Below are 23,517 nucleotides of genomic sequence, written 5' to 3'. Positions count from 1 at the left end.
AGAACTATCCTACAAAAAGATAATAAACTCCAAGGAGTTAGAGAGCTCCGAGGAGATAGAATCTTATAATGAGTACGATTGAACTAGTAGAGTCTAGGGTTAGCTTTTTGAGAATCTAAGATCTGAAAATACGGTATTCGAAAGACTGCTTACTGAGTATTTTTATAATCATTCATGCGTTATTCTTGTTATTATCGTTGTTTCTTACATCCGACTAACGTCCCTACAAAACCATATTAAAAAGAAGGCATAAAAATGAAAGGGAAGGAAAAGAAGAGCATCCTATGGAGCATGGGATTTGTAGGACAATAGAGAGACATTTTTTCCATGGCGACAAGTAAGAACATTAAAGTGGGCATACCCACACGTTTGCATGTTGACCAAGAAAATTATGTCGTTTCTTTTGTCTGTGTGTCCCAATTATTTGTCTGTTGGAAAGGGATCAAAATGGTCAAGTTTTATGCAAACTTGTTGCTGTCTTCTGTGCCTCTCAACAACGTTGGTCCTCTCTCTTCTTTACCCAAATTGCCATTCTCTTCTTCATTCTTACTGTTGGGAAGTTTATAATGTTGTCTTCCTCAGCCACCCACCTAGTTAATCACATTACATCAACATTAATCTTCCATTACTCATAACTATATATTGTTTGAATGTTATGTGTTAGCTCAACAACTTTAGATTTATGTGTTGAATCCAAGGATTCAGAGGCTAAATGTGTTCAAATCTTAGGTTAAATTTCTCCAACATGAACATAACTTAGCATGTATCATCGACCTATGTAATGGCTCAAGTCCATCACTAGCAGATGTTGTACTCTCTACGCTTTCTCCTTCAAGCTTTTGAGCAAGGTTTTTAAAATATGTATGCTAGGTAGAGGTTTCCACATCCTTGTAAAGAATGTTTCATTTCCCTCCCACTCAAGTTCCATAGCTTTGGGTCCGCTATCCCGATCATGATTTTCCTTCTCCCAGAAGGAAAAGTCCTTCCCTTTTTGGCCAGTTGTGGGCGAGGAGGGATCCAAACCCTGGCACCGTGGTTTGTAGCCACATGCTCTAGTCTTCTAAGCTACAAGCCCCACCGTGTCTTCACTCTCCCCTCTCTCATAATAGAGATGGAAGAAAAGGAGGTGTCTCCCATTGCACGTGTGTGTGTAGAGAGACAGAAAAAAAGGACAGCAGAGATGAGAAGGATTCATCAAAGATTCACATCCAACCAATTTAATTGGTACATTTTGGATTTTCCAATCAATCACTCAAATTTGGTTCATTTTGTTTGTTTGGATTTTTGCATTCAATTCATTCACCCAATCCTGACCCACAATCATTCTCCCCTTAAAAAACCCATCAAAAAGTTTCTATCTTTCTCTCATGAATCATTGTCTTTTTGGTCAATTGGCACCTTACTTACAGACATCGTGTTCATTACTTCTGACCCACTTTGGAAATTTTGCTCAAAACCCTAATGATTTTGCTTAAAGCCCTGATTTTAGTGAACACACATGCCTGATTTGATTTGAAAGCATGCATGAATGGATATCATTTGTATGGGAGAAAAGTTGTTTCATGGGATGTTTTAGCCCTAATGTAACTACTTTGACTCGTTAGGGAGAGGTTAGGGAGAAGTTTCTACACTCTTATAAACAATGTTTCGTTCCCTCTCCAACCAACGTGGGATCTCACAATCCACCCTCCTTGGGACCCAGCCTCACCTCCTCGCTGGCACATTGCTCGGTGTCTGGCTCTGATACCATTTCTAATAGCCCAAGCCCACCGCTAACAGATATTGTCCGCTTTGGCCCATTACGTATCGCCGTCAACCTCACGGTTTTAAAACGCGTCTATTAGGGAGAGGTTTCCACACCCTTATAAAAAAATGTTTTGTTCCCTTCTCTAACCAATGTGGGATCTCACAATCCACCCTCCTTGAGGGCCCAGCCTTCTCGCTGGCACACTGTCCAGTATCTGACTCTAATACCATTTGTAATAGCCCAAGCTCACTACTAACAGATAGTTTTAAGATATATATGTTATGAAAAGGTTTCCACACCATTATAAAGAATGTTTCGTTCTCCTCTCCAACTCTCCAACCAACGTAGGATCTCACAAACATCCTCACAAAAGATATATATGGTTCAAATCAAAACCCAAGCAACGATTTTTCGATGATAGAACGACTGAAAATGCATACGAACATGTTACCTGAATTCAGTGACAAAGTGATGCAAGAAAATGGAAGTCTCTAGTCTGGCCAACTCAAGTCCAGGGCACAACCTTTGTCCTCCACCAAAAGGAGTGAAATTCAAGCTGTTTGAGTCTTTATCCTAACAACCAACAATTTCAATTTTGCCATTAACCATTGAAAAACACAAAAAAAAAAAAAAAAAAAAAAAAAAAAAAAAAANGCAAACAAGACCCAAATAATTAGGGCTCTCAATACTTACTTGCCATCTCCATGGATTAAAATGGTAAGGACTTTCAAAGTGTTCTTCATCAACATGAACTGACCTAAAATATACAAGAACACACCATCCTTTAGGTATTAGATACCCTTTTATCTCGACGTCCTTCACCGCCTTTCTCATCACTCCGGTTATTATATTCCCCATCCTCAACGTCTCCGTTATGACCTAAACAGTGCAAAGATTAAAACACGACGATTTATTCAATACGATAATGTGTAATTTGAACGAAACGAGCTTAACGGGTACCCTTACATTTTGTGTAAATGGTAATGACAAGTAATCAGTCCACTTCAATGGCTCTCCAAGCTGGGTTTTCAGTCTTTTCAATTCCATGTTTTCTTCCTGCCCATGAAAAGTTTTAGAGAATATTCCAATATTTTAAATTTATTGGATTTTATTATTATTATTATTGAAATATCCTTATAAGACAAAACAAAATAATTGTCGGGCACATTCTACGTTCATGAATATATCTCTGTTTTTCATGATCTTTTAATTATTTTCTCAAGTTTATTATTATTTTTTAAAAATATTTTGTGAAAATAAGAATATTTTGAAAAATAAATAAAAGGGTATAATTATAATTATTGGAGAGTGAAGAGAGAAAGGACGGCACGTCTATTAAGACCGATATGACCATCTCAAAGCTCGTTAACCTCGATAAAGACAAAAAACATATCTGTATTTCATTTTGGTTGTTCTATTTTGACATCTGAACTTTTAAGACATCTATATTAAAAGTTTAGGGACCAAAATAAAACAAATTTAAGAATTCAGAGACCTAAATGATATTTAACTAGAAAGACGTTAAGAAAGTAAAGGATGAGAGGATATGATACACGTACCACTAATCGTTGAAGAGCTAACGGGCAGTCGGAAAGGTATTTTATGGCCAAAGTGATAAGGATCGGGACTGAATCTTGGCCGGGAATCATCATATCAATGATATTATCTGCTATGAGTTCATCAGTAACTTGGTGGCTTCCATCATTCAGCAAGATATCCACAACATCATTTGGGACTCTATTATTACTCAAATTCTCATTCATCTTCTTTCTTTTACCTTCTATTATTTCTTCCACTAACTTAACCATTTTCCTTTTGGCCTGAAAATTTTGTCACAAAAACAAGAACACAAAAACACCAATTGTTTGATTCTCTCTTTTGTTGTTGTTTTCATCATATGACAACACAAATTTTTAAGACATAAAATGTCGAAAAAAACATAAACTTGCCTGTAATGATCTGTAAAGTGTGGTTCCTGGGATGTTTATTGGGAAAGCCATAATCCCAGCAATGAATTGGTTGAATTGTTTCTTCAGAAATTCCATTTCTTCACCGCCCTCTAAACTCATCAATGTCTTTACTAGTACTTCAAATGCAATCTGAAGAAATCAAATATACAAAAAATTAAAAAGATTTGATTCATGATGATTTTGAATGTGAGTTCTTGGACAATATGATTCTAACAACAATTATTACCAACACCCATCTTAAACATATTCTTAATTCTTTGCTTTGCTCGTTAGACCTAAGCAGATAGTGTAAGATCCTACTCAGTTGGGGAAGAAAACGAGGTATTCTTTACAAGGGTGTGGAAACTTCTCCCTAGTAGATGCGTTTTTAAAAATTTGAAGGCAAGCCTCAAACGGAAAGCCCAAGGACGACAATATATGCTAGCTCATTAAGCTTAAGAAGATAGTGTGAGATCTCACATCGGTTGGGGAGGAAAACAAAACATTCTTTATAAGGGTATAGAAACTCTCCCTAGTAGACGCGTTTTAAAAACCTTGAGAGAAAGTTCGAAAGGGAAAGTCCAAAGAGGATAGTATCGGCTAGCTCGTTAAGCTTAAGTAGATAGTGTGAGATCCCATATCGGTTGGGGAAGAAAACGAAGCATTCTCTATAAGGGAATGAAAACATCTCCCTAGTAGACGTGTTTTAAAAGCCTTGGGAGGAAGCCCGAAAGGTAAGCGCAAAGAGGACAATATCTGCTAGCCCGTAAAGCTTAAACAGATAGTTTGAGATCCCACGTTGGTTGGGAAAAAAAACGAAGCATTTTTTATAAGGGTATAGAAACCTCTTTCTCTCTCTAGCAGACGCGTTTTAAAAACCTTGAGGAAAAACTCGAAAGGGAAAGTCCAAAGAGGGCAATATCTGCTAGCGGTGGACTAGGGCGGTTACAGATAGATTACGAGAAATTCAACGAAACTGAGTAGAGATCGGGAGAGAAAAGAGGTACATTTTTGGCTTCATCTTGTATATGGATAGGATTGTGTTGAGAAGAACTCCAAGTAGACATGGATTTTTGAAGAAATTTCTGCATATCAATGGTTAATTGAGCTTTAAGATGAGCTGACTTGAAGAATGCTCCAATAAGACCATGAATTCTTCTATGCAAAGGGCCATTAATGAGCAAAATAGAAGCTTTTCCCATCAAATCCGTCACAGATTTTGGATAAGATGTCACAAAAGCCTTTGCATCACTTTGTAGAACAAATCTGTTAACTTCAGCATCAGTTGATACAATTGTTGGACTTCCAAATAAATGGGATTTGAAAACCTTCCCATATCTACAAAAAAAAAAAACACAAAACCCCATTAAAAAAACATCCCATGATTTCATGTTCTCATGTTCTTTAGCGGCCTGGCCCAAATAGTAAATCATGGAAATCAAGATAAATTCAAATCTACTAACAATCTCATAAAATCTTGGTAGTTTGAATATTTGAATTATATCTCAATAAAACTCACCGTCGGCGGCGCGTGTCCATGAAGCTGTCGGGACGGTGAGAGTAAGCGGAGGAGATGAAGTGGAGCGTTTCGCCGACGAAGAGGAGGCCGAGGGAGCCAGAAGGAAGTGAAGGCTTTGAAGAGGATGAGGCTTTGAAGATTACTATGATTGTGGAACATATGAAGGCTGCAGCTGTGATGAGCTGCACAAAAATCCACAAAGAGTCCATGTTTTTTTTATGAATTTTTTGCTGATCTGTGTATAGATTTGTTTGAGATTTGCAAGTGATACTCAACCTTTTATAATGTAAATATGAAGACTCATATGATTACCACTCTTTCAACTTTTTTTTGGTTGCCTTTTTTTTTTCTTGGTTATTGCAATATGAATTTGCATGGGTTTCGAGCACGCCGAGCAAGGCCGGGATACACGCTTTATTTGTATCGGTGTAAAATAAGAGACAGCTATATTGTGATAGCCTCGTCCAATAATTGGGAGGAGAAGAGTGAGTAGATAATAACACATTTAAGTTTTAAGTTTTTGTTATTAAATTGTTTAAATATAAATTATGGTTTTAAAAACGTTTGTAATAAATTTCTAAATTTTTATTTTTGTATTTAACAAATTTTTTTTTTTTTTTTTTTTTTAACCATTTTCTTTGTTTTATCGTCCACTTTCTCTTAAAATATTCAGAAGTTAAGTTTTGAAACCAAAGCTTTAAAAACTTTTAGTGAGGGATTTAGGAATAAAATAAAAATAAAATAAATAATTAAATGTTTTCCTGTAATCTTCTCGAAAATCAAGGGATTTAGTGGGAGACATTTATTGCCTAATATAAATATTTCTATTAATGTGAATAAAACGAAAATAATTTTTTTTAATAAATTAAAAGTTTTAGGAAGGGATGAATAAAATAAAATCAAATAAAAATAAAATAAATAATTAAACGTTCTCATGTAATCTCCCAGAAAATGGAGAGATTTAGTGCAAGACATGCCTTATAGAAACATTCTTATTTTTTTTAATAAATTAAAAGTTTTAGCAAGGGATTTAAGAATAAAATAAATAATTAAATGTTATGTAATCTCCCGAAGATCGAGGATTTACTGGCAGACATTTATTGTCTAATAGAAACATTCTTATTATAATGCGAATAAAATGGAGAATAATTTTTTTTAATAAATTAAAAGTTTTAGTAAGGAATTTAGGAATAAAATAAAATAAATAATTAAATGTTCTCTAGTAATATTCCCGAAAATCGAGGGATATATTGCGAGACATTTATTGCCTCATAGAAACATTCCTATTTCTACTCGTTTCTTTATCTTAAAACCTTAAAATGCTAATAAAACCAAGAATATATTTTGGATATAGGAATAAAATCAAAATAAAATAAATAATTAAATGTTCTCATGTAATCTCCCGAAAATTGGGAGATTTAATGAGAAACATTCCTATTATAAGCGAATAAAATCAAGATTAATTTTTTAATAAATTAAAAGTTTTGGTAAGGAATTTAGAAATAAAATAAAATAAAATAAATAATTAAATGTTCAAAGTAAAATACGCTTTAACTTTGAAGTTTTTATGATTGAGCCATCAAAAAGTACAACGCATCTTGTCGGTATAGGTAGTGACCTTCAATTCTTTTAAGTCGTTCTTAGTTATCCTATCATCAGGATCACTTTCATTCGAATATAGTCTTAATTCATTCACATACCATTCTTTTATTTTGAGTGTCACCCGAGGAAACAAACATAAATTAACCAACCTAATTAGATTTAAAATAAAAAATTTAATAACATATCGAATAAAAAAGAACCTATTTAATAACTTTAAAAAATGTTGAAAAAATCCCATGAATCTATTAAATTTGAAAATGAAAATTTCCCACATTTTAAATATTTTTCAAAATTTAACTACCAATAAAGTAATGTACTTATTTCAAAGTTGGAATGATGGAAGCCATTGATCAATATTTGATGAAGAACATGTTTAATGGATGAAAAACTTCTTTGAATATATTATTATTTGATATAACAATGCTCAAATAAAAGATAAAAGGCCTATTTATTAAACCCTACATCTCTAAGCATTTATGTTTTAATAGAAAAATGAGTTTAACAAGTAAAACCTGATTAACCCTCCATTAATCTTTGACCATCTAACTTTGATAATCTTATCATTATTCATTAATTAGTGTTGCTTACACAATAATCTTACAACTTCATATATAATTTGAAGCAAAAAAACCCCTCTCTCGAGCTCTCGAAAAAAATCTTTATTAGTTGATAATGAAACCCTAATTTACAAGTGTGTTTAAGGCAGCTTGCATATATCTGGACTAATCTCAAGCGACACTGGTCAAAACCTTTTACAATTGGTTAGTCTAAGAGATAAACTGCCATACAAAGGTTAAACTTGGTGCGAAGTCAGTAAAGCAAGACTCGTTTATCAATTTTCTAAGGTTGATGTCACTGATAGCTCTAGGTTCACTTTTCTTCTCCTCAGACCACTGAAAGAGAAACCCCACTCATTTTATAAAACATGGTCAAAATGATCGGCTCAAGTCTTTTATTATCGTTAATGAATCCGTAATTATTATGTACATAAAAACTAACATATACCCATTTGAAAAGGGGGACCAAAGAGGGATATAGAGAGTAAATAAACTTAAAAAAGTTACATTTGGTGTTAAGTACTCCATTGTAGTGGCAGCTTGGGCGGCTTCTCGTGCCTTCATGTTAGAATATTAAATATGAACTTCCATTGATCATCACTCCACAAAGAGGCTGCATGTGCCACCCTATGAGACATTAAAAAAATGGGTAATTTTTAAATTTTGGAGTTCATCATTGCCCATGAAATCTTTTTGAATCCAACCCATTTCTTCCACATTTTCAAAGATTTTCCTTTGACCCTTTTCTTAACTTATGTTCACTTTCATGACCCAACATTCATTCATTGCCAATTTGTTTAATAAGTGTCTACATCTCAACACCTTTAGCTACTGCCTAACTTGCTGATATGTTAGTTTATGCAACTCTCCAAATGTAATGGTATGTTGTGTTTGGCACATATCATCATTATGTCATCAAACTCCTTGGGCCCAATCTCCTCTTTTCTCTCTTATTTGTTTGTTTCCTTTTCAAAAGTTTCTTGATATATCTTTGAGAATCTCATAGAATGCTAGAGGAAATAGTTCTTTATTGCCCTCCAATATGAGTCTGGAGCTTTGGGATGAACTTTGTATGGTCTATATGTAAAGATATCACTACAATCCTATGATTTGACTGTCTATTAGTGAAAGTTGTCATGCTTTTGCTTAAAAACACTATGGAGATCTATTTCCTTCATCCATCGGATTCCTGATTCATGAAAGTATCCAAAGAATAAGATAAAAAGAAAGGACGGCAATGAGAGTTTACAAGTCATGCCAAAGGACGACAAGAAATGTGGAGATACCTTTACCGTCACCTATTAGCTCTGTCTCCCACGGGTTAGCGACATAAAGTGCGAATAAAAGTTTATCGGGACATTTTCTATGACAACTGAACTATCATTACCGTTCTTAAGCCTAGACCTTTTTGGTGTCATATGCAAAATCTCACTAAGCTTCATTTTACCCGATAGATCTTTTAAAAAATTATCATCCAAAATACACCCAACAAAACCTATTAATTTAGACAAGTCTTACTCTTTGGTGTTAGGCAATCTTAGCCAAACAAAAAACAAGACATGTCCTGTCCACACTGTCTGAGAAATGAATCTAAAGCATTCAAAGCAACTTTCATAAGTGATCGGCTGGTTATTAAATGATAACTTTGTAAAAGGTTTATCAACATTTCAATTTCCAATGAGCCTTTAACTTGAAACTAAATCTGCAACAGGAGCAAAGCAAGGAAGTTAAAGCAACACTTGCAGACTAAGTTTCCTCCTAAACATAATATCTCCTTTGCTTTTGGTTTCTGTTCAATAAACACGATGCTGCTACTTTTTCAAGTCAAATCTTCTATATTTTATTCATCATATCCCATGATACGTAATAAAGGTATACGCCTCGATGTAACTAGCAGAGAACTTATGAACTGACTAAAATTTAAAAGAATATGCAAGGAGAAACTGGCGTGAACAGAGATGTTACCTCACCTCAGCCGTTCCAAGCGGACAAAAATGATGAATTTAGGAGACCAAATTCATGTTTTGTCAACCAAATACAGAGCTTTAGTTCATTGAAACCAGAATTTCACGCATCAGACAGGCCCTGCTCTCATGTCTATCTCTTATCTTTCTTCACGTTTATCATAATTTCTCTCTTTCAAAGTGTGTTTGAGAGTAAATACGAGACTGATTATGTTGGGTTACAGCTAAGCTGTTTCCTCAGTTTTGGCAGCTCTTGCCTTTTTCTTAATGATAAAAGATACTATCCCCTGTTAGATCTTTGACAATGTCACATAGAGAGGTCAGAAATTCTTAGGAAATTTACTTTCTAACACACTAGAAATATCGTAAGTACAGTACTGCAGCATATTTGAAATTTTGTCTACTTAATACACATCGACTTGAATATTTTTCTTTTGAGAAAAAAAAATGAAACTCTTTCTTGTACATCAAAATCCCAGTGAACTTTCACCTTCTTCCTGTCATGTGTTAGTAGAGCGGCAGTAGATGGATCTGTTCAAAGGGTTAACTGGTAATATTGAGCATACCTACTTTTCCAGTGGCAACACAGTGCATGTAGCCGATATCAAACATGCTTGCAGAGTAATAATTGTCTGAAGGTCATCAGGTTTAGGAAATCAACTCCATCATCGTCCTCCACCATAGCCCCTTCCACGATCTCGGAATCCCCCATGACCTGATCAACATATAGATGAAATGTTGATAAACTCAAGAACATTCATTGTGAACTCCAACGAGCATGCACCAGAGGAATACAAGTATGGACCAAGCTTCTAGATTATTTTTCTTTTATCCTTGGTATTGATTTCTGGAAGTATTGACAGTACTCGGAACTAGAACACGACTTCACTTCCTTGGAGAAAACTAACCTGAGGGAGGAGGAGGTGCACCACGCCCCATTGCTGCCAGTTCAGGACTTACCTTCTGTCCAGCTTCTTCAAGAATCGCTATAAGTTCTTTTGCAAATCTGGCATTAGCAGCGGTGAAGAAAGTGTATGCAGTTCCTTTGGCTCCAGCTCTTCCTGTTCTACCAATTCGGTGAACGTAATCCTCGAGAGATCCAGGAAAATCATAGTTTATAACATATTTCACGTCCTTCACATCTGCAATCAAATGAGATTATAAGAAATACTATAGAAAGCAGTAGAAGTGCATCAAAGGCTGAAGCTACAAATTTATGAGACACAAAACCCAGTGCCTGATACTATTTCAAATGCATTCTGGTCCATGCAATTCTATAGGGTTGGAAGCTTTTAGCCCTTTACTAATAAGCAAGTATATTCTTTTCCATTCATACAGAGCAAACTTAATGAACAATGTATACAAAACAAGAGGGGAGATGATGCATCTGGTAGGTTACCCACTACCCAAGTTCTCGTATTTTATCAAGTTCTTTGTTGGGTATGAATTGCTTATGTGTTTTCACCTTTTGAGATGATTTATTGGATTGGGTAAATTCCTTTTTTTCATTCTCTTACCCTTACTTTCATCTGGCTTATAGATTCCCGTGCTACTGCTATCTTGTCCTGGCATCTGGCTATTTGTTTTACACCCTTTTGGGATATTCTCCTGCTCTTCTTTTTCTTCTCCCTTCTTCTTGCTTTTTTTTCTACATCTAAATGCCTTTTTTTTTTCCTTTTTCTATTCGAGATTGTGAAAATGAAGGTGGTGAAGAAAATGTACTAACTAAGCAGCTCCTAGGGAAATCAATACACATCGGCTTCATCCATAGGTTTGTTTCATTTGCCCTCTTCCTTGATGAGTCCATAATGATTCATACTTAATATCCATGTGGTTGAGGGCCATAGCCAATTATTAAAATATTGTACTGTCCCCTCTCCTTTTGGACCATTTTCTATCTTCTCGAAGTCACCCATAAAACCACGTTATAGTGGGATTTGGGCGTAATGGATATTCAGCAAGATATTTGGTCCGATTAGTAAAGGCACACATTCCAGAGTGTTAGGTAGTTCAACACTTCCATTCAGGTTTTCAACTTCTTCGTTATTTTGAGATATAACAAGCTTCTGATTGCAGATAATTGGAATCATTGTCGTAAATTTAGGGTAGTTTTGTTCAGTCCCTTGTCTTTAGCTCTTATTGTTCCGAATGAAATTTCTGTTTCTTCTCAAAATAAATGCATGAGCAGATCTTCAATGACTACTGTAAAATGTCATACCTAACAATTTTCATATACAAGACATACCTAAACCACGAGCAGCAACATCTGTAGCCGTCATTATAGGACTCTTGCCAGACCTAAATTCTGAGAGAACCCAATCCCTTTCTGCTTGACTCTTATCACCATGAATTGAAAGTGCAGGCCAACCATCCATGCGAAGCTGTCGGGTAATTTGATCACATCCTTTCTTCGTATCCATAAAGATCAGGATTCGACTCCCATCCATGATATCCTCTAGCAATTTCACCAATCTGGAAAACTAGTCAGTACCAGTTACTCTCATCATACCCTGACGGGCTTCTGGGGAATTATGATACTCTCAAGGAGGAAAAAGTGAAAGAAAAACGATCACACACACTACTCTCACTTGTTATATTTCTGATTTTCAGGGACAATATCAACATGTTGGCGTATGGCATGATTAGCTTTTAGATCTGGAGAACCGATGATGACCTGTGGAAATTTATTATAAAAAAAAAAGGTCAATAACAGAATAACGAATGCTAAAGACAACATCCTACACTCCCCACAAGAGAAAAAAAAAAAAAANCTATATTTCGGGAAAAAAATCTTGCAATTAACATCCACTTGGTGGAATTCTTTATGTAATAAAGATGTAAAAATAAATGAACCCCATTTCTTTCATAGAAAAGTACAAGGTAAGTCTTGCAACAAACACCACATTTATGTCTCTTAAAAGGGATGCATGAGTTAAAGTGTCTTTACCTTGTATGGATTGTAGAGAAACTTCCTGGCCAATTGTTCAACTTCTTTAGGCCAGGTAGCACTCCAGTACAAAGTTTGTCTATCGGGCCGAATCTGTTTTGAAAATAAGATAGCATTTAAGAAATTTTAACAATTAAGCACAAGACAATCAAATTCATAAAAAATGAGCACAAGTAAAGCCACCAAAAACACATAAATGCCTGGCTCAAAAGCTGGCCATCAACCAAGACTGCACCAGAAGCCAAGAAAATACAATTTAGTTTTAACAAATTTTCTGAACAGCCGATTGATTTAGAGTCAGCAAATTTATCATACAGAATTTAATTCCAGGAAATCATTCAACTTATGTCGCTAAGTGAAAAACGTTACTACTAATAAATTTTTTTTAATGAATATCAACAGTCCCAATCTTTGGTTTACCACTTTTGAATGAATCTCCTCGTCTCTTAGAACAAACAAAACGAAAAGAAGACGAAAAAACAACAGTCTGGATGAAATCATTAGAATGTATATTGAACAACAAGCAACAGACAATTGCAGTGAACTATAAAAGCCAAAAAAAAAAAAAAAAAAAAAAAAAAAAAAAANATCAAGTTGAAAAAAAGCTCAAAACTGAGGTTTTGGAACCAGAAAGATACCATTTTTACTTAATATTAACTGAAACTTTAACTTTAGATCTACCATACCTATGAAAATAATAAATACATAAAATAATGACAGTAATGCAATTACAATGTAGAGTACAAGAACTTAAACCTGTGAAACAATTTTTCGAATTTGAGGGTCAAATCCCATATCTAGCATCCGATCAGCCTCATCCAGTACAAGGTATGTAACCCTTCGCAAGTTTGTATGATGTGACTCCATCATATCAATCAACCTTCCTGGTGTAGCAATTACAATTTCAACTCCTGAATTTTTTTTATTTTAAGAGGTGTCGTCAGCCTTTCTATCATAAACAACAATATTGAAGAGAAGGAAAAAAAACAGAAGATATAATCACACTAGGTAGGTAGTAATCATAAAAATCAAGGTGCGAAAGGATATTCAGTTTGTCAACAATGGACGTAAGAAGAAACTGTTAATTGACACCTCAAACCTTGGTTAGGATAAGAGTATGGACATCTTGAACTCAATTTACCATTTACCTTTCTGAAGATCACGCACTTGAGGCCCCTTGGGAACGCCACCATATATGCATGTGTTCTTAATCTTTGATGATGCACCAAATTTTGTAGCTTCTTGTTGTATTTGAACGGCAAGTTCACGAGTAGGAGCTAGAACTAACACAATGGGACCATCTCCAGGAGCTGAGAAATGTTATAAAATGAAGATAAGAAGTCAGTCGATTTGAACATATGACTACTATTAGACATTTTATACTTTGCACACTATCTCCTTACAAAGGATTGGCTGTGCATTGACATGTACAATTGCAGGCAAAAGGTATGCAAGTGTCTTCCCGGACCCAGTTTCAGCAATACCAATGAGATCTCGACCTTTGAGTGCCATTGGCCATCCTTGTGATTGAATAGGAGTAGGTTCAGTGAAGCCAGCTTTGGAAATTTCTTGCATGACATAATCTGATACACATTAAAATGTTCAAATTTTTCCTAGGCATTAATTATAAAGAAAATTGAACAACTAGGCATTAACTAACTCCATTCATAAAAGAATAATGCTTAAACTTTAAAATATGATCAATAATGTGCGGAATGTGACAGAACTGTTGAACGATAATATGAGAAGTCAAAGTTTAGTTTGTAAAGATAAAAGTTCTCAAGAAAAGTACCAGGAAACCCAACATCACGGAAAGACTTGACTGGTTTTGGAACATCACGACCTTCTACAGTAATCTCCCTCCTTTGCCGATACTCCTCAACCTCTCTCTCTGTCATTGCAGCCACTGATGGTGCCTCAATGTAGAAGTTCTTCTCAAAATGAGGCAATCCATCCAAATCCACCTTTCTGGGGGCCTCAGAAGCATAATGGTCACTCTTGCTAGAGGAGGATTGAACTGAACTGCTATAGCCTGTAGAGCCACCAAAACCTGAATCACTGCAGCAGCCCAAAAAACATGTTGAGAGAGGAAGCCCCATCATTTAAGAAAACATATAAAGAACCACCAATGCAGTTTATCCTAAGAAGTATCGGGAAGACAATAACATCATTTTTCCAAAAAGAATACAAAGCTGCAATCACAAAAAGAAAACATATAAAAAGGCTAACTTAAAAGATCAGTATGATTAATCATATTTTAATAACTTCATAGATTTGTAAGTTGAAAGGCCATACTGTCTCTATCAATTGTTGAACCAAAACAGATAGGTGATTTTGTAAAGAGGTGGCCTTTTCTGGCTAGGAGAAATATGGAGAAGATTGACGTTAAGATGTCTACTGATCTTTTGAAGCTGCTGGAAAATATTCAAGGTGGGGAAGAAATGGTGAGAGGACTAGGAAAGCTGCTGGAAAATTTTCAAGCTTCTTTACAGTCAAATCCCTGTTTCTGCATAAAACTTGGGTTGAAGTCTCTTTGTTCCAAATTTTTCAAAGGAAATTTTGGAACGGGAAATATTCTAGAAAAATTGAAGTATTTGTTTCTACAGCTTTTTTGAAGTTCTAAATACATCAAATAGACTTCAAAGGAGATGTCCAATAATGGCTTAAAATCTGTTATCTCAACTTGGGAGTTGGTGAATTTTTGGGTATGTACTTCTTCACTTCCTCACAAAAAGGAATTATGGCGCTCTCTTTTCCAAATCTTTGGTCTATCTAGGAACCTTCAATATGTGTTGGAAGATAATGTGCTTCATATGCTTTGTGGTCATCTGTTCGAGAGGAAAGCAAAGAAGCTTTGGGCATGTGTTGCGAACTCAAATCTTTGGTTTGTGAGAAAAGAATAACAAATATTAAATGAGCAAGCGAATGATTGGAGGGAAGAGGTAATAAAAAGGCACAACCACAATATTTGATTAAAAAAAAATTTCCCCCAACATAAACACTTCAGTTCAAGACTAAACATGAGAGAAGGTTTTTTACATAATACCAATTCAGTTCTATTGATATATCCTAAGGCAACTATCAAAGAAAAAAAAAATCTTCGAAATTTGAATTTTCATAAGGACTCTTTTGTAACTCCTTAAGGTTTGGGCCGATGCCTTAATTTTGTAAATTTTTATGCATCAATGAAATTTGTTATTGATCCAAACAAAAAAACAAAAAAACAAAAATAGAAGAAAAGAAAAACAATNTGAAAAATGTGAAGGGGCTGAAGACAAAACCAAGTAAAGAAACAATGACTTACAAGTTACAAGAGATATCTTTGATTTCAAGGGTCATTAACGTTGGTCTCTATATCTAGGGGAACAGAACAATTGGCTGAAGTTAAGACAAAATAGAAGCTAGCTCCTATTAAGGAAGGCCATAAACAATATATCAAAAGGTTTGACCCTCCCTCGCTGTGAACAAAAGACCAACGAGACCAGAAAGTTCTTGAGAAAGTTGGAGTACAAAGAAGAAAGTTAAAGAAACAGGTTTAAAGATCCTCTCAGAACATGACACTACCATGATCTCCTACATAAAAGGTAATAAAAGAACAAAACTCTAAAGGTAGGAAGAGATTGCTTTCCATGGGTTCCTAAAGGTGTTCTTAGAAACTAAACCGAGATCATCACAGCTATTTTAAGAGAAATGCTACATTTTTTTTTTCTTTTTTTTTTTTTTTGCACAAAATGCTTGTGCTTAAACCACCTTCCACAATACAAATTTTTACAGCTCCAACTCACTAAATGAGTCCCACTTCTCTCCTCCACCTCCTCCCATTAAAAACCTCTCATGACCTTATCCAAGTGTGCTTTCGGCATGACGGTTTTTCTTTAATCCTTTTACAAACGTACTTCTAAAGATTAATCAAGTTCCTTCGTATTACTTAAACTTCCTATTCACTAAACCATACATTTGGAAAATATATGACTAAGATTATTAATTTAGAAAAATAACAAATAGAAACCCAACTGATCAATGAACATAAAACAAGAGAAACAAGATTTATAAATAATTACCCAAATACATTCAAACTCCAAATAAGATCTGGAGGCGGAAAACTCCGTTTTATAAACCAAAAGCAGCTCTTAAACTCAACTACTGAGTATTAGGCAGTCACAGGCTTAGAACGAAATCAAAGACTTGTTGAAATATGGTTTAATCCTTCCTTTAGAAGTTCTGGGTAGAGCGAAACAGTAGAATCTGTTTTGGACACATAACATTTGCAAGAAATATTGGCACTACACTCACTAGCTAAACTTTTGGCAACAGCTAGGAGTACATCACCAGAATCCTTTATAATAACAAAACATCTTCTGTAATTAATTCCAGTGGATGTTTCTGGATTACCCAATTTTTCTTTCCACTAGGGAACAAAAAAAAACCTAAACAAAAATAACTGCATCCAAAATCGGTATACTATTCAACCAGCTACCATTACTCAAAATGAGAAAGCCCTCATCGTCGTCAAAATTAAGCAAGCTCGCAAAACCTAGGTGCATTAAAAAGCTTAAAATCCATAGCAACAGAAACCAAAACCGACATTCGAATGCGTAGACAGGAAAGGGAGTAAGTTAGAGTTACCTTCTACGGTCGCGGTAAGAAGTGGGATCGGAGGAGCGGCTGTCGTAGCGACTCATGGCGCCGGAACTCGCCGGAAAGAAGTGGGAAGGGTTTTAGAAGCTGCCTCTGTTCGGTAAAGGCGAGAAAACGAACAACGGGGAGGACTCTATCTGCCCTTCGCTCGATCGAGGCTTGCTAATCGTACGGCTACACTTTTCTTTTTCGGCTCACAGCACCTATTAAAGGGCGACACGTACTATGGCGGTGTCTCTCGTATTAATCAGATTTTATTTTCAGTTTTAATATTAAATAAAAAAACCAAAAACAATCCATCAACGGTAACATATAGTTCTATTTACTCAAAAAACTTTTAAATTTATATATTTTTTAATTTCAAAACATAACACCTCATCAAGTACATTAGAGATGTTCATAGGCTCCCGTTTCAAATGGAGAAAAGATTCCCGATTTAAACGAAGAAGTAGAGAGGGAGTCCCCGACTCAACTCGTTTTCTTTTGGAGTCATTTGTTCGACATTTAAGGATTCTATTAATATGGGTTAAGTTTAGGGCATGGCTCTGATACCATGTTAGATGAACACGACTCTCTACAATTGTATGATATTATCCACTTTGAGCATAATCTCTCATGGTTTTGTTTTGAGCTTGACCTTATACTTGAAAGAATATTTTTTTATTATAAATTCATGATCATTGATCTGACTATTACAAAATTAATTATTTTAATAATTTAAATATTGGTATAAACATACAGCCTTAGATCCATTGAAGGTAAATTTTCTCACGAAATTTTAAAATAGCTCGAGAATAAAATATTTGTGTTTGTAAAAAATAATATATTTGAATTTTTTATTTAAAAAGATAATTATGTGGGCCTTTAACCGAGGCCCAGTTATAATGCTATATGGGCCTTTAACTATAGGCCCACTTTGCAAGTAATTGAGCCCATTAGGCCCTTTAACAGCAGCGGTGCTTAAACCTCTCTGAAACCTACACTCCGATTCTCAAGGAGATAAAAAAATGCTAACTTTATCGGCGACTTCGACGAGCATCGTTGCTTCATGGGACACTCAACAGAGGCTTACGTACAATCCTAATGCCCCAAGAAACCCCAACAAGAAACCCAAATCTCTATCTGTCTCGCCGACCTCCCAATCCACTGGAAATGCTACCTTAACCGCAACGAACATTCGAACCAACCAAATTGTCTCCGACCTCCTCAAGCGTCGCAGTCCCGGCTCAAATGAAGGTAAATTCATGCATAGGTTTCTGATTTCTTTAGTGGTTTTTCGATTTTCTGTCGGGAAACTTGAGGTTTCTTCTGTCTGGTTGATGGGAGTGTTTGAATTTGTTAGTCAGGTTGGGTTTCGTTGTGAAATAGTAATTGAACTCGTTGTCTGTCCGGTGGCGGAATTGTTTGGTGGTGTTGTAGAAAAATGGATGTAATGCAACCGAGAAAGATGAAAATTGAAAAGGGCCCGTTGGTTGGTTATGAGTTTATAGAGAAATCAAAAGGAAAGCCATTTGAGCAAGCTCAAATTGGACAATATCATACCATTATGGAGGTTCATGATTCCTAACATGGTATCGGAGCCATGTCTTTAATTTAGCCATGTCAATAGAATCCTTAAATGTCGAACAAAGAAATTGTGAGCCTAGAAGATGTAGTCAAAAGTGACTCAAATGTCAAACAAAAGGTGTAGTTTGTTCAAGGGCTTCGAAGAAAAGAGTCGAGCCTCGATGAAGGGGAGGCTGTTCGAGGGCTACATAGGCCTCAAGGGAGGCTCTATGGTGTACTTTATTCGAGGGAAGGATTGTTGAGGATTGTCAGGAGAGGAGTCCCACAGTGGCTAATTAAGGGGTTGGTCATGGGTTTATAAGTAAGGAACACCATCTCCATTGGTATGAGACCTTTCGGGGAAAGCAAAAGCAAAGCCATGAGTGCTTATGCTCAAAGTGGACAATATCATACCAGTATGAAGGTTCGTGATTCCTAACAGGTTTGAGATTAGAAAAGTTCAATTTGTTGGAGCTTCGCTTGATTTCTTTTCATTTTTCTAATGAGGGCGTGTTATGTTTTATAACACATTCAAGACGTTCTTAAGCTAATCAACATTGGTAAGAGTATTGGTGGAAGATAAGGCACAATGGAAACGAGCTTAGAAGATTTTAGTCAAAGGACTCTCATTGTTATTGTTTCAACTTTGAGATGTTTTCACGTAATGTGAGATTTGTTAATCATTTTCGATTGTTTTTACTTTTAGGCAGCAAATCAGTGGAACCAGATGGTCTCTATTTGGGATATGAGCAGTGGTTGCCAAATCCGCCGAAGGTGCAGAAACCCCGATCCGTGTTCAATGCAGCTTCACTAGCATACATGGGTGATTGCATCTATGAGGTGCATTTCCGACTCGAACTTCTTAGTATTGATGTTGTTTTCGAATGTGATATTTGTTTCTAATGTCCAGAGTTTTGAACCGCGATATCAAATGGGTTGCAATTTTCATGCCTATAATGATTTAGTTTATGAAACTGTGAAGTTTGGTTTTCCTTTATGGCTTACCGTGACTGTTTCTGAAATATGCAGCTATATGCTCGCAGGCACTTTCTATTCCCGACGTTGAGTATCGAAGAATACAATGACCGTGTTATGGCTGTTGTACGTTGTGAAGCACAAGTATGTCAAAGTCTTGCTCAATTTAATGCTTTAATTGAATAAATTGTTTCCTAACAAACTGTAATAGCCCAAGCCCACTCTAGCAGATATTGTCCTCTTTGAGCTTTCCCTTTTGGGCCTCCCCTCAAGATTTTATAACGCGTCCACTAGGGAGAGGTTTCCACACCCTTATAAGGAATGTTTTGTTCCCCTTTCTAACCGAGGTGGGATCTCACAATCCACCCCCTTGGGGGCCCAGCGGCCTTGCTGGCACATCGTCTGGTGTCTGCTTTGATACCATTTGTAATAGCCCAAGCCCACTGCTAGCGGATATTGTCCTCTTTGGGCTTTCCCTTTCGGGCTTCCCCTCAAAGTTTTAAAACGCGTCCACTTCGGAGAGGTTTCCACACCCTTATAAGGAATGTTTCGTTCCCCACTCTAACCAATGTGGGTCTCACAATCCACCCCCTTGGGGGCCCAGCGTCCTCGCTCGCACATCGTCTGGTGTCTGGCTTTGATACCATTTGTAACAGCCCAAGCCCACTGCTAGCAGATATTGTCCTCATTGGGCTTTCCCTTTCAGGCTTCCCCTCAAAGTTTTAAAACACGTCCACTAGGGAGAGGTTTCCACACCCTTATAAGTAATGTTTTGTTCTCTTCTCCAACCGATGTGGGATCTCACAATCCAACCCCCTTGAGGGCCAGTGTCCTCGCTGGCACATCGTCTGGTGCTGACTCTGATACCATTTGTAACAACCCTAACCCACCGCTAGCAGATATTGTCCTCTTTGAGCTTTCCCCTTAAAGTTTTAAAACGTGTCCACTAGGGAGAGGTTTCCACACCCTTATAAGTAATGTTTCGTTCTCTTCTCCAACCGATGTGGGATCTCACAATCCAACCCCCTTGGGGGCCAGCGTCCTCGCTGGCACATCGTCCGGTGTTTGGCTCTGATACCATTTGTAACAACCCAAGCCCACCGCTAGCAGATATTGTCCTCTTTGGGCTTTCCCTTTCAGGCTTTCTCTCAAGGTTTTAAAACGCGTCCACTAAGGAGAGGTTTCCACACCCTTATAAGTAATGTTTTGTTCCCTCTCCAGCGTCCTCGCTAACACATCTTTTATGTCTGACTCTGATACCATTTGTAACAACCCTAACCCACCGCTAGCAGATATTGTCCTCTTTGAGCTTTCCCCTTAAAGTTTTAAAACGTGTCCACTAGGGAGAGGTTTCCACACCCTTATAAGTAATGTTTCGTTCTCTTCTCCAACCGATGTGGGATCTCACAATCCAACCCCCTTGGGGGCCAGCGTCCTCGCTGGCACATCGTCCGGTGTTTGGCTCTGATACCATTTGTAACATCCCAAGCCCACCGCTAGCAGATATTGTCCTCTTTGAGCTTTCCCTTTCCGGCTTCCCCTCAAGGTTTTAAAACGCGTCCACTAGGGAGAGGTTTTCACACCCTTATAAACAATGTTTCATTCCTCTCTCCAACCGACGTGAAATCGAACACAAACGGTCAATTTCCTCTTATTAATACAAGGTAGAAGACTTTTATACTCAGGTTGATTTTGTTATATTTCAGGATGTTCTTCTCCAGAAGCTTCTAAATGATAATTTCTTAACAGAGGCAGAGAGGTCAGTTATAAGTATTTAATCATTTCATATGTTTTCTTCATTTCCTACTTTAATGCATATGCATAGAACTCTGTCGATGAGAAGCGAAGATTTTAATTGCCCCTTTAATCCTCATTCGTGTGTTTGTGGTAACCATGAACGTTTCCCCCCCGAATCCTGATTTGTTGAATCTGATATACGTTAATGTAGGGACATCCTTCGATGGGGAAAAAACGTTGGTTCGTCCTCTAAAACGCGTACAAAAAAACGTGCTGGTGCTGCAGTTTATAACAGAGCATCTTCACTAGAAACCTTAGTCAGTTTCCTTTTAACTTCTTGCACGTTTGAATCGATATCGCCATTTCATCGAACCAAATGACCGAAACTTATTGTTTATATTTTCTGTAGATCGGTTACCTTTACCTGAACAACGTGAAACGGTTGGATGAAATCATGAAAAAGCTCGGCTTCTCGACTGATTCGTCCTTGCAATTGATTCCAGAGGAATCAAATAGTAAGTTTAGTTATAAGAATTGCAATCCCTTTCCTTTTTTCAACGAAAGCGTGGTTTCTTATAAAAAATGTTCGTGTGCTATCCGAGATCATTTGTTCTAGACATTATTCGTTCTCATTTGCATTCATTTTGATCCTTTCCAATATGAACTCCCATCATCTTTTCCACTAGGTGACCAACCAAGCAAATCAGGTGATGAAGACGAAACCTGATCATCGTTGAGTAAGCCACCGTGCTGCTACCGCGCTGATACTTCAAAATGGGTTAGTCAATTGATGTCTTCACAATTGATCAGAAATCGGATTCTGTGGCTACTCGCTCTGCATGCTCTCTGTACATCGTACGTCCTTCTTTCCCATACATAAAGTTTTGTACAAATAAGCATGTTTAGTTGACATTTTTGGTTCTTAGTTATCTCTTCCTTGTACTTTGTGGGAGTTATGTACATTATTCTGTGAAACTCTGTTACCACTTCCCACTTACCATGTTGTATTCTGATGATGCATTCTGTGGTAACATTGCATTGTAATAGAGATACCTTATAGGAGGATCTTTAGCTCAATGGGAGATGGTCTGTTTGTGTTTGGATTGTATATTTAGGCCACGATGCCCTCGGTTTGGTCTGCATGTGTAACGGCCCAAGCCTATCACTAGTAGATATTGTCCTCTTTGGGCTTTCCCTTTTGGGCGTACCCTCAAGGTTTTTAAAACACGTCTACTAGGGAGAGATTTCCATACCTTTATAAAGGATGTTTCGTTCTCCTCCCCAACCGATGTGGGATCTTACAGCGTGGATTTATGATTTGTAAAACTTAGTGTCGTATAAGACGTGAGTTTGTGAGACTGGGCTCATGTTACTCGTACAATTAACGAATTTTTAGCTTGGAATTCGAAAACTCACATACTAAACTAAACAGAGTCTCCTTTTCATAGCCCTTTTTCCCCTTTTAACTTTGGTGTTCCTATTATTCTTATTCAAGTAATACATGGGAGATCCCACATCGATTGGAGAGGGGAATGAAGCTTTCTTTATTCTTTATAAGGGTGTGGAAACCTCTCCCTAGTAGATGCGTTTAAAACCTTGAGGGAAAGCCCAAAAGAGAAAGCCCAAAGAGTACAATATCTATGTGGTGGGCTTGGGCTGTTTCAATTGGTATCAACGTCAAACAATGGGCGGTGTGCTAGAGAGGACACTGAGCCCTCGAGGGGGTGGATACGGGGTGGTGTGCCCGCGATGATGTTGGGCCTCGAAATGAGTGGATTGTGAGATCCCACATCGATTGGAGAGGGGAGCGAAATATTCTTTATAAGGTTGTGAAAATCTCTTCCTAACATAAGCCTTTTAAAACCTTCCGGGAAGTTTGAAAGGAAAAGTCTAAAAAAGATTATATCTGTTAGTGGTGGGCTCAGGCTCGGGCTGGAATGTATTGAGGCCATCCAAACGGCCGTATTAGGAGTGAGAAGCCCAAGCTGGTCTGAACAGACAACAAATGAAATCTTTTGGATGAGCTCTTCAGGAATCTGATATAGTTCTTGAAGTTTCTGAAGTCAATATCATAAAGAAGATGACACTTTTTAGTGATAAAAGGGAAGATGATGACTGAAACTGATATGGAAAAAGGTCGGTTTGTCTGGTGGCTCTGATCTGATGAGTCAAGTAGGCCCAACACTAACCAAGAGTTATGGATATGGCCTTCTTCATTCAAAGATGAACGCCTCCTCTCTTGAGTGTGTGGCATTCCCATCCCAATTTCATGGATAACACTCTTACCTAGCCCTCCAATTCATACGTTTCTCTTCCTCACGAAAGAGATAGCAAAAT

At 36.9% G+C, this 23,517-nt stretch overlaps 3 protein-coding genes across 3 annotated transcripts; 1 reads left to right on the top strand and 2 right to left on the bottom strand.

Moving 5' to 3' along the window:
- Nucleotides 1–2,194: 2,194 nt before the first annotated feature.
- LOC111790258 (3-epi-6-deoxocathasterone 23-monooxygenase) lies at nt 2,195–5,424 on the bottom strand. Its single transcript, XM_023671122.1, has 7 exons — nt 5,216–5,424; nt 4,704–5,034; nt 3,697–3,846; nt 3,307–3,567; nt 2,714–2,803; nt 2,441–2,626; nt 2,195–2,320 (listed from the first exon to the last, which is right to left on the bottom strand). Exons 1-7 carry the CDS (start codon nt 5,422–5,424, stop codon nt 2,195–2,197), a joined length of 1,353 nt encoding a protein of 450 aa, XP_023526890.1.
- Nucleotides 5,425–9,650: 4,226 nt separating this feature from the next.
- On the bottom strand, nt 9,651–17,105 carry LOC111791150 (DEAD-box ATP-dependent RNA helicase 20-like). The gene is made up of 10 exons (XM_023672383.1): nt 16,912–17,105; nt 14,078–14,343; nt 13,689–13,868; nt 13,434–13,595; nt 13,042–13,196; nt 12,286–12,378; nt 11,927–12,012; nt 11,584–11,810; nt 10,247–10,480; nt 9,651–10,053 (listed from the first exon to the last, which is right to left on the bottom strand). The coding sequence occupies exons 1-10, from the start codon at nt 16,965–16,967 to the stop codon at nt 10,004–10,006; spliced, it is 1,509 nt and encodes a 502-aa protein (XP_023528151.1). The 5' UTR covers nt 16,968–17,105; the 3' UTR covers nt 9,651–10,003.
- A 794-nt stretch (nt 17,106–17,899) lies between these two features.
- Nucleotides 17,900–22,288, top strand: LOC111789879 (mini-ribonuclease 3). Its single transcript, XM_023670597.1, has 7 exons — nt 17,900–18,159; nt 19,175–19,308; nt 19,498–19,587; nt 21,150–21,202; nt 21,392–21,497; nt 21,590–21,695; nt 21,867–22,288. The coding sequence occupies exons 1-7, from the start codon at nt 17,931–17,933 to the stop codon at nt 21,905–21,907; spliced, it is 759 nt and encodes a 252-aa protein (XP_023526365.1). The 5' UTR covers nt 17,900–17,930; the 3' UTR covers nt 21,908–22,288.
- The last annotated feature ends 1,229 nt before the right edge of the window (nt 22,289–23,517 follow it).

The sequence above is a fragment of the Cucurbita pepo genome, chromosome LG03 (genome assembly GCF_002806865.2).
Source record: "Cucurbita pepo subsp. pepo cultivar mu-cu-16 chromosome LG03, ASM280686v2, whole genome shotgun sequence".
In the NCBI taxonomy this organism is placed as follows: Eukaryota; Viridiplantae; Streptophyta; class Magnoliopsida; order Cucurbitales; family Cucurbitaceae; genus Cucurbita; species Cucurbita pepo.
The sequence above is the reverse complement of the archived record's forward strand: the minus strand, read 5'-3'. Positions and strand labels throughout refer to the sequence as shown.

Excerpts from the sequence above, each read along its gene's own strand:
- LOC111789879 (XM_023670597.1), top strand. The coding sequence starts at position 17,931 with ATGCTAACTTTATCGGCGACTTCGACGAGCATCGTTGCTTCATGGGAC. Across the intron at positions 19,588-21,149 it reads TTGTACGTTGTGAAGCACAA|GATGTTCTTCTCCAGAAGCT; the intron begins GTATGTCAAAGT and ends GTTATATTTCAG. Across the intron at positions 21,498-21,589 it reads CATCTTCACTAGAAACCTTA|ATCGGTTACCTTTACCTGAA; the intron begins GTCAGTTTCCTT and ends TATTTTCTGTAG.
- LOC111790258 (XM_023671122.1), bottom strand. The coding sequence starts at position 5,424 with ATGGACTCTTTGTGGATTTTTGTGCAGCTCATCACAGCTGCAGCCTTC. Across the intron at positions 2,804-3,306 it reads TAGCTCTTCAACGATTAGTG|GAAGAAAACATGGAATTGAA; the intron begins GTACGTGTATCA and ends TTTCATGGGCAG. Across the intron at positions 2,627-2,713 it reads CATTACCATTTACACAAAAT|GTCATAACGGAGACGTTGAG; the intron begins GTAAGGGTACCC and ends TGCACTGTTTAG.
- LOC111791150 (XM_023672383.1), bottom strand. The coding sequence starts at position 16,967 with ATGAGTCGCTACGACAGCCGCTCCTCCGATCCCACTTCTTACCGCGAC. Across the intron at positions 13,596-13,688 it reads CAATGCACAGCCAATCCTTT|CTCCTGGAGATGGTCCCATT; the intron begins GTAAGGAGATAG and ends AACATTTCTCAG. Across the intron at positions 12,013-12,285 it reads TTCTCTACAATCCATACAAG|GTCATCATCGGTTCTCCAGA; the intron begins GTAAAGACACTT and ends AAATTTCCACAG.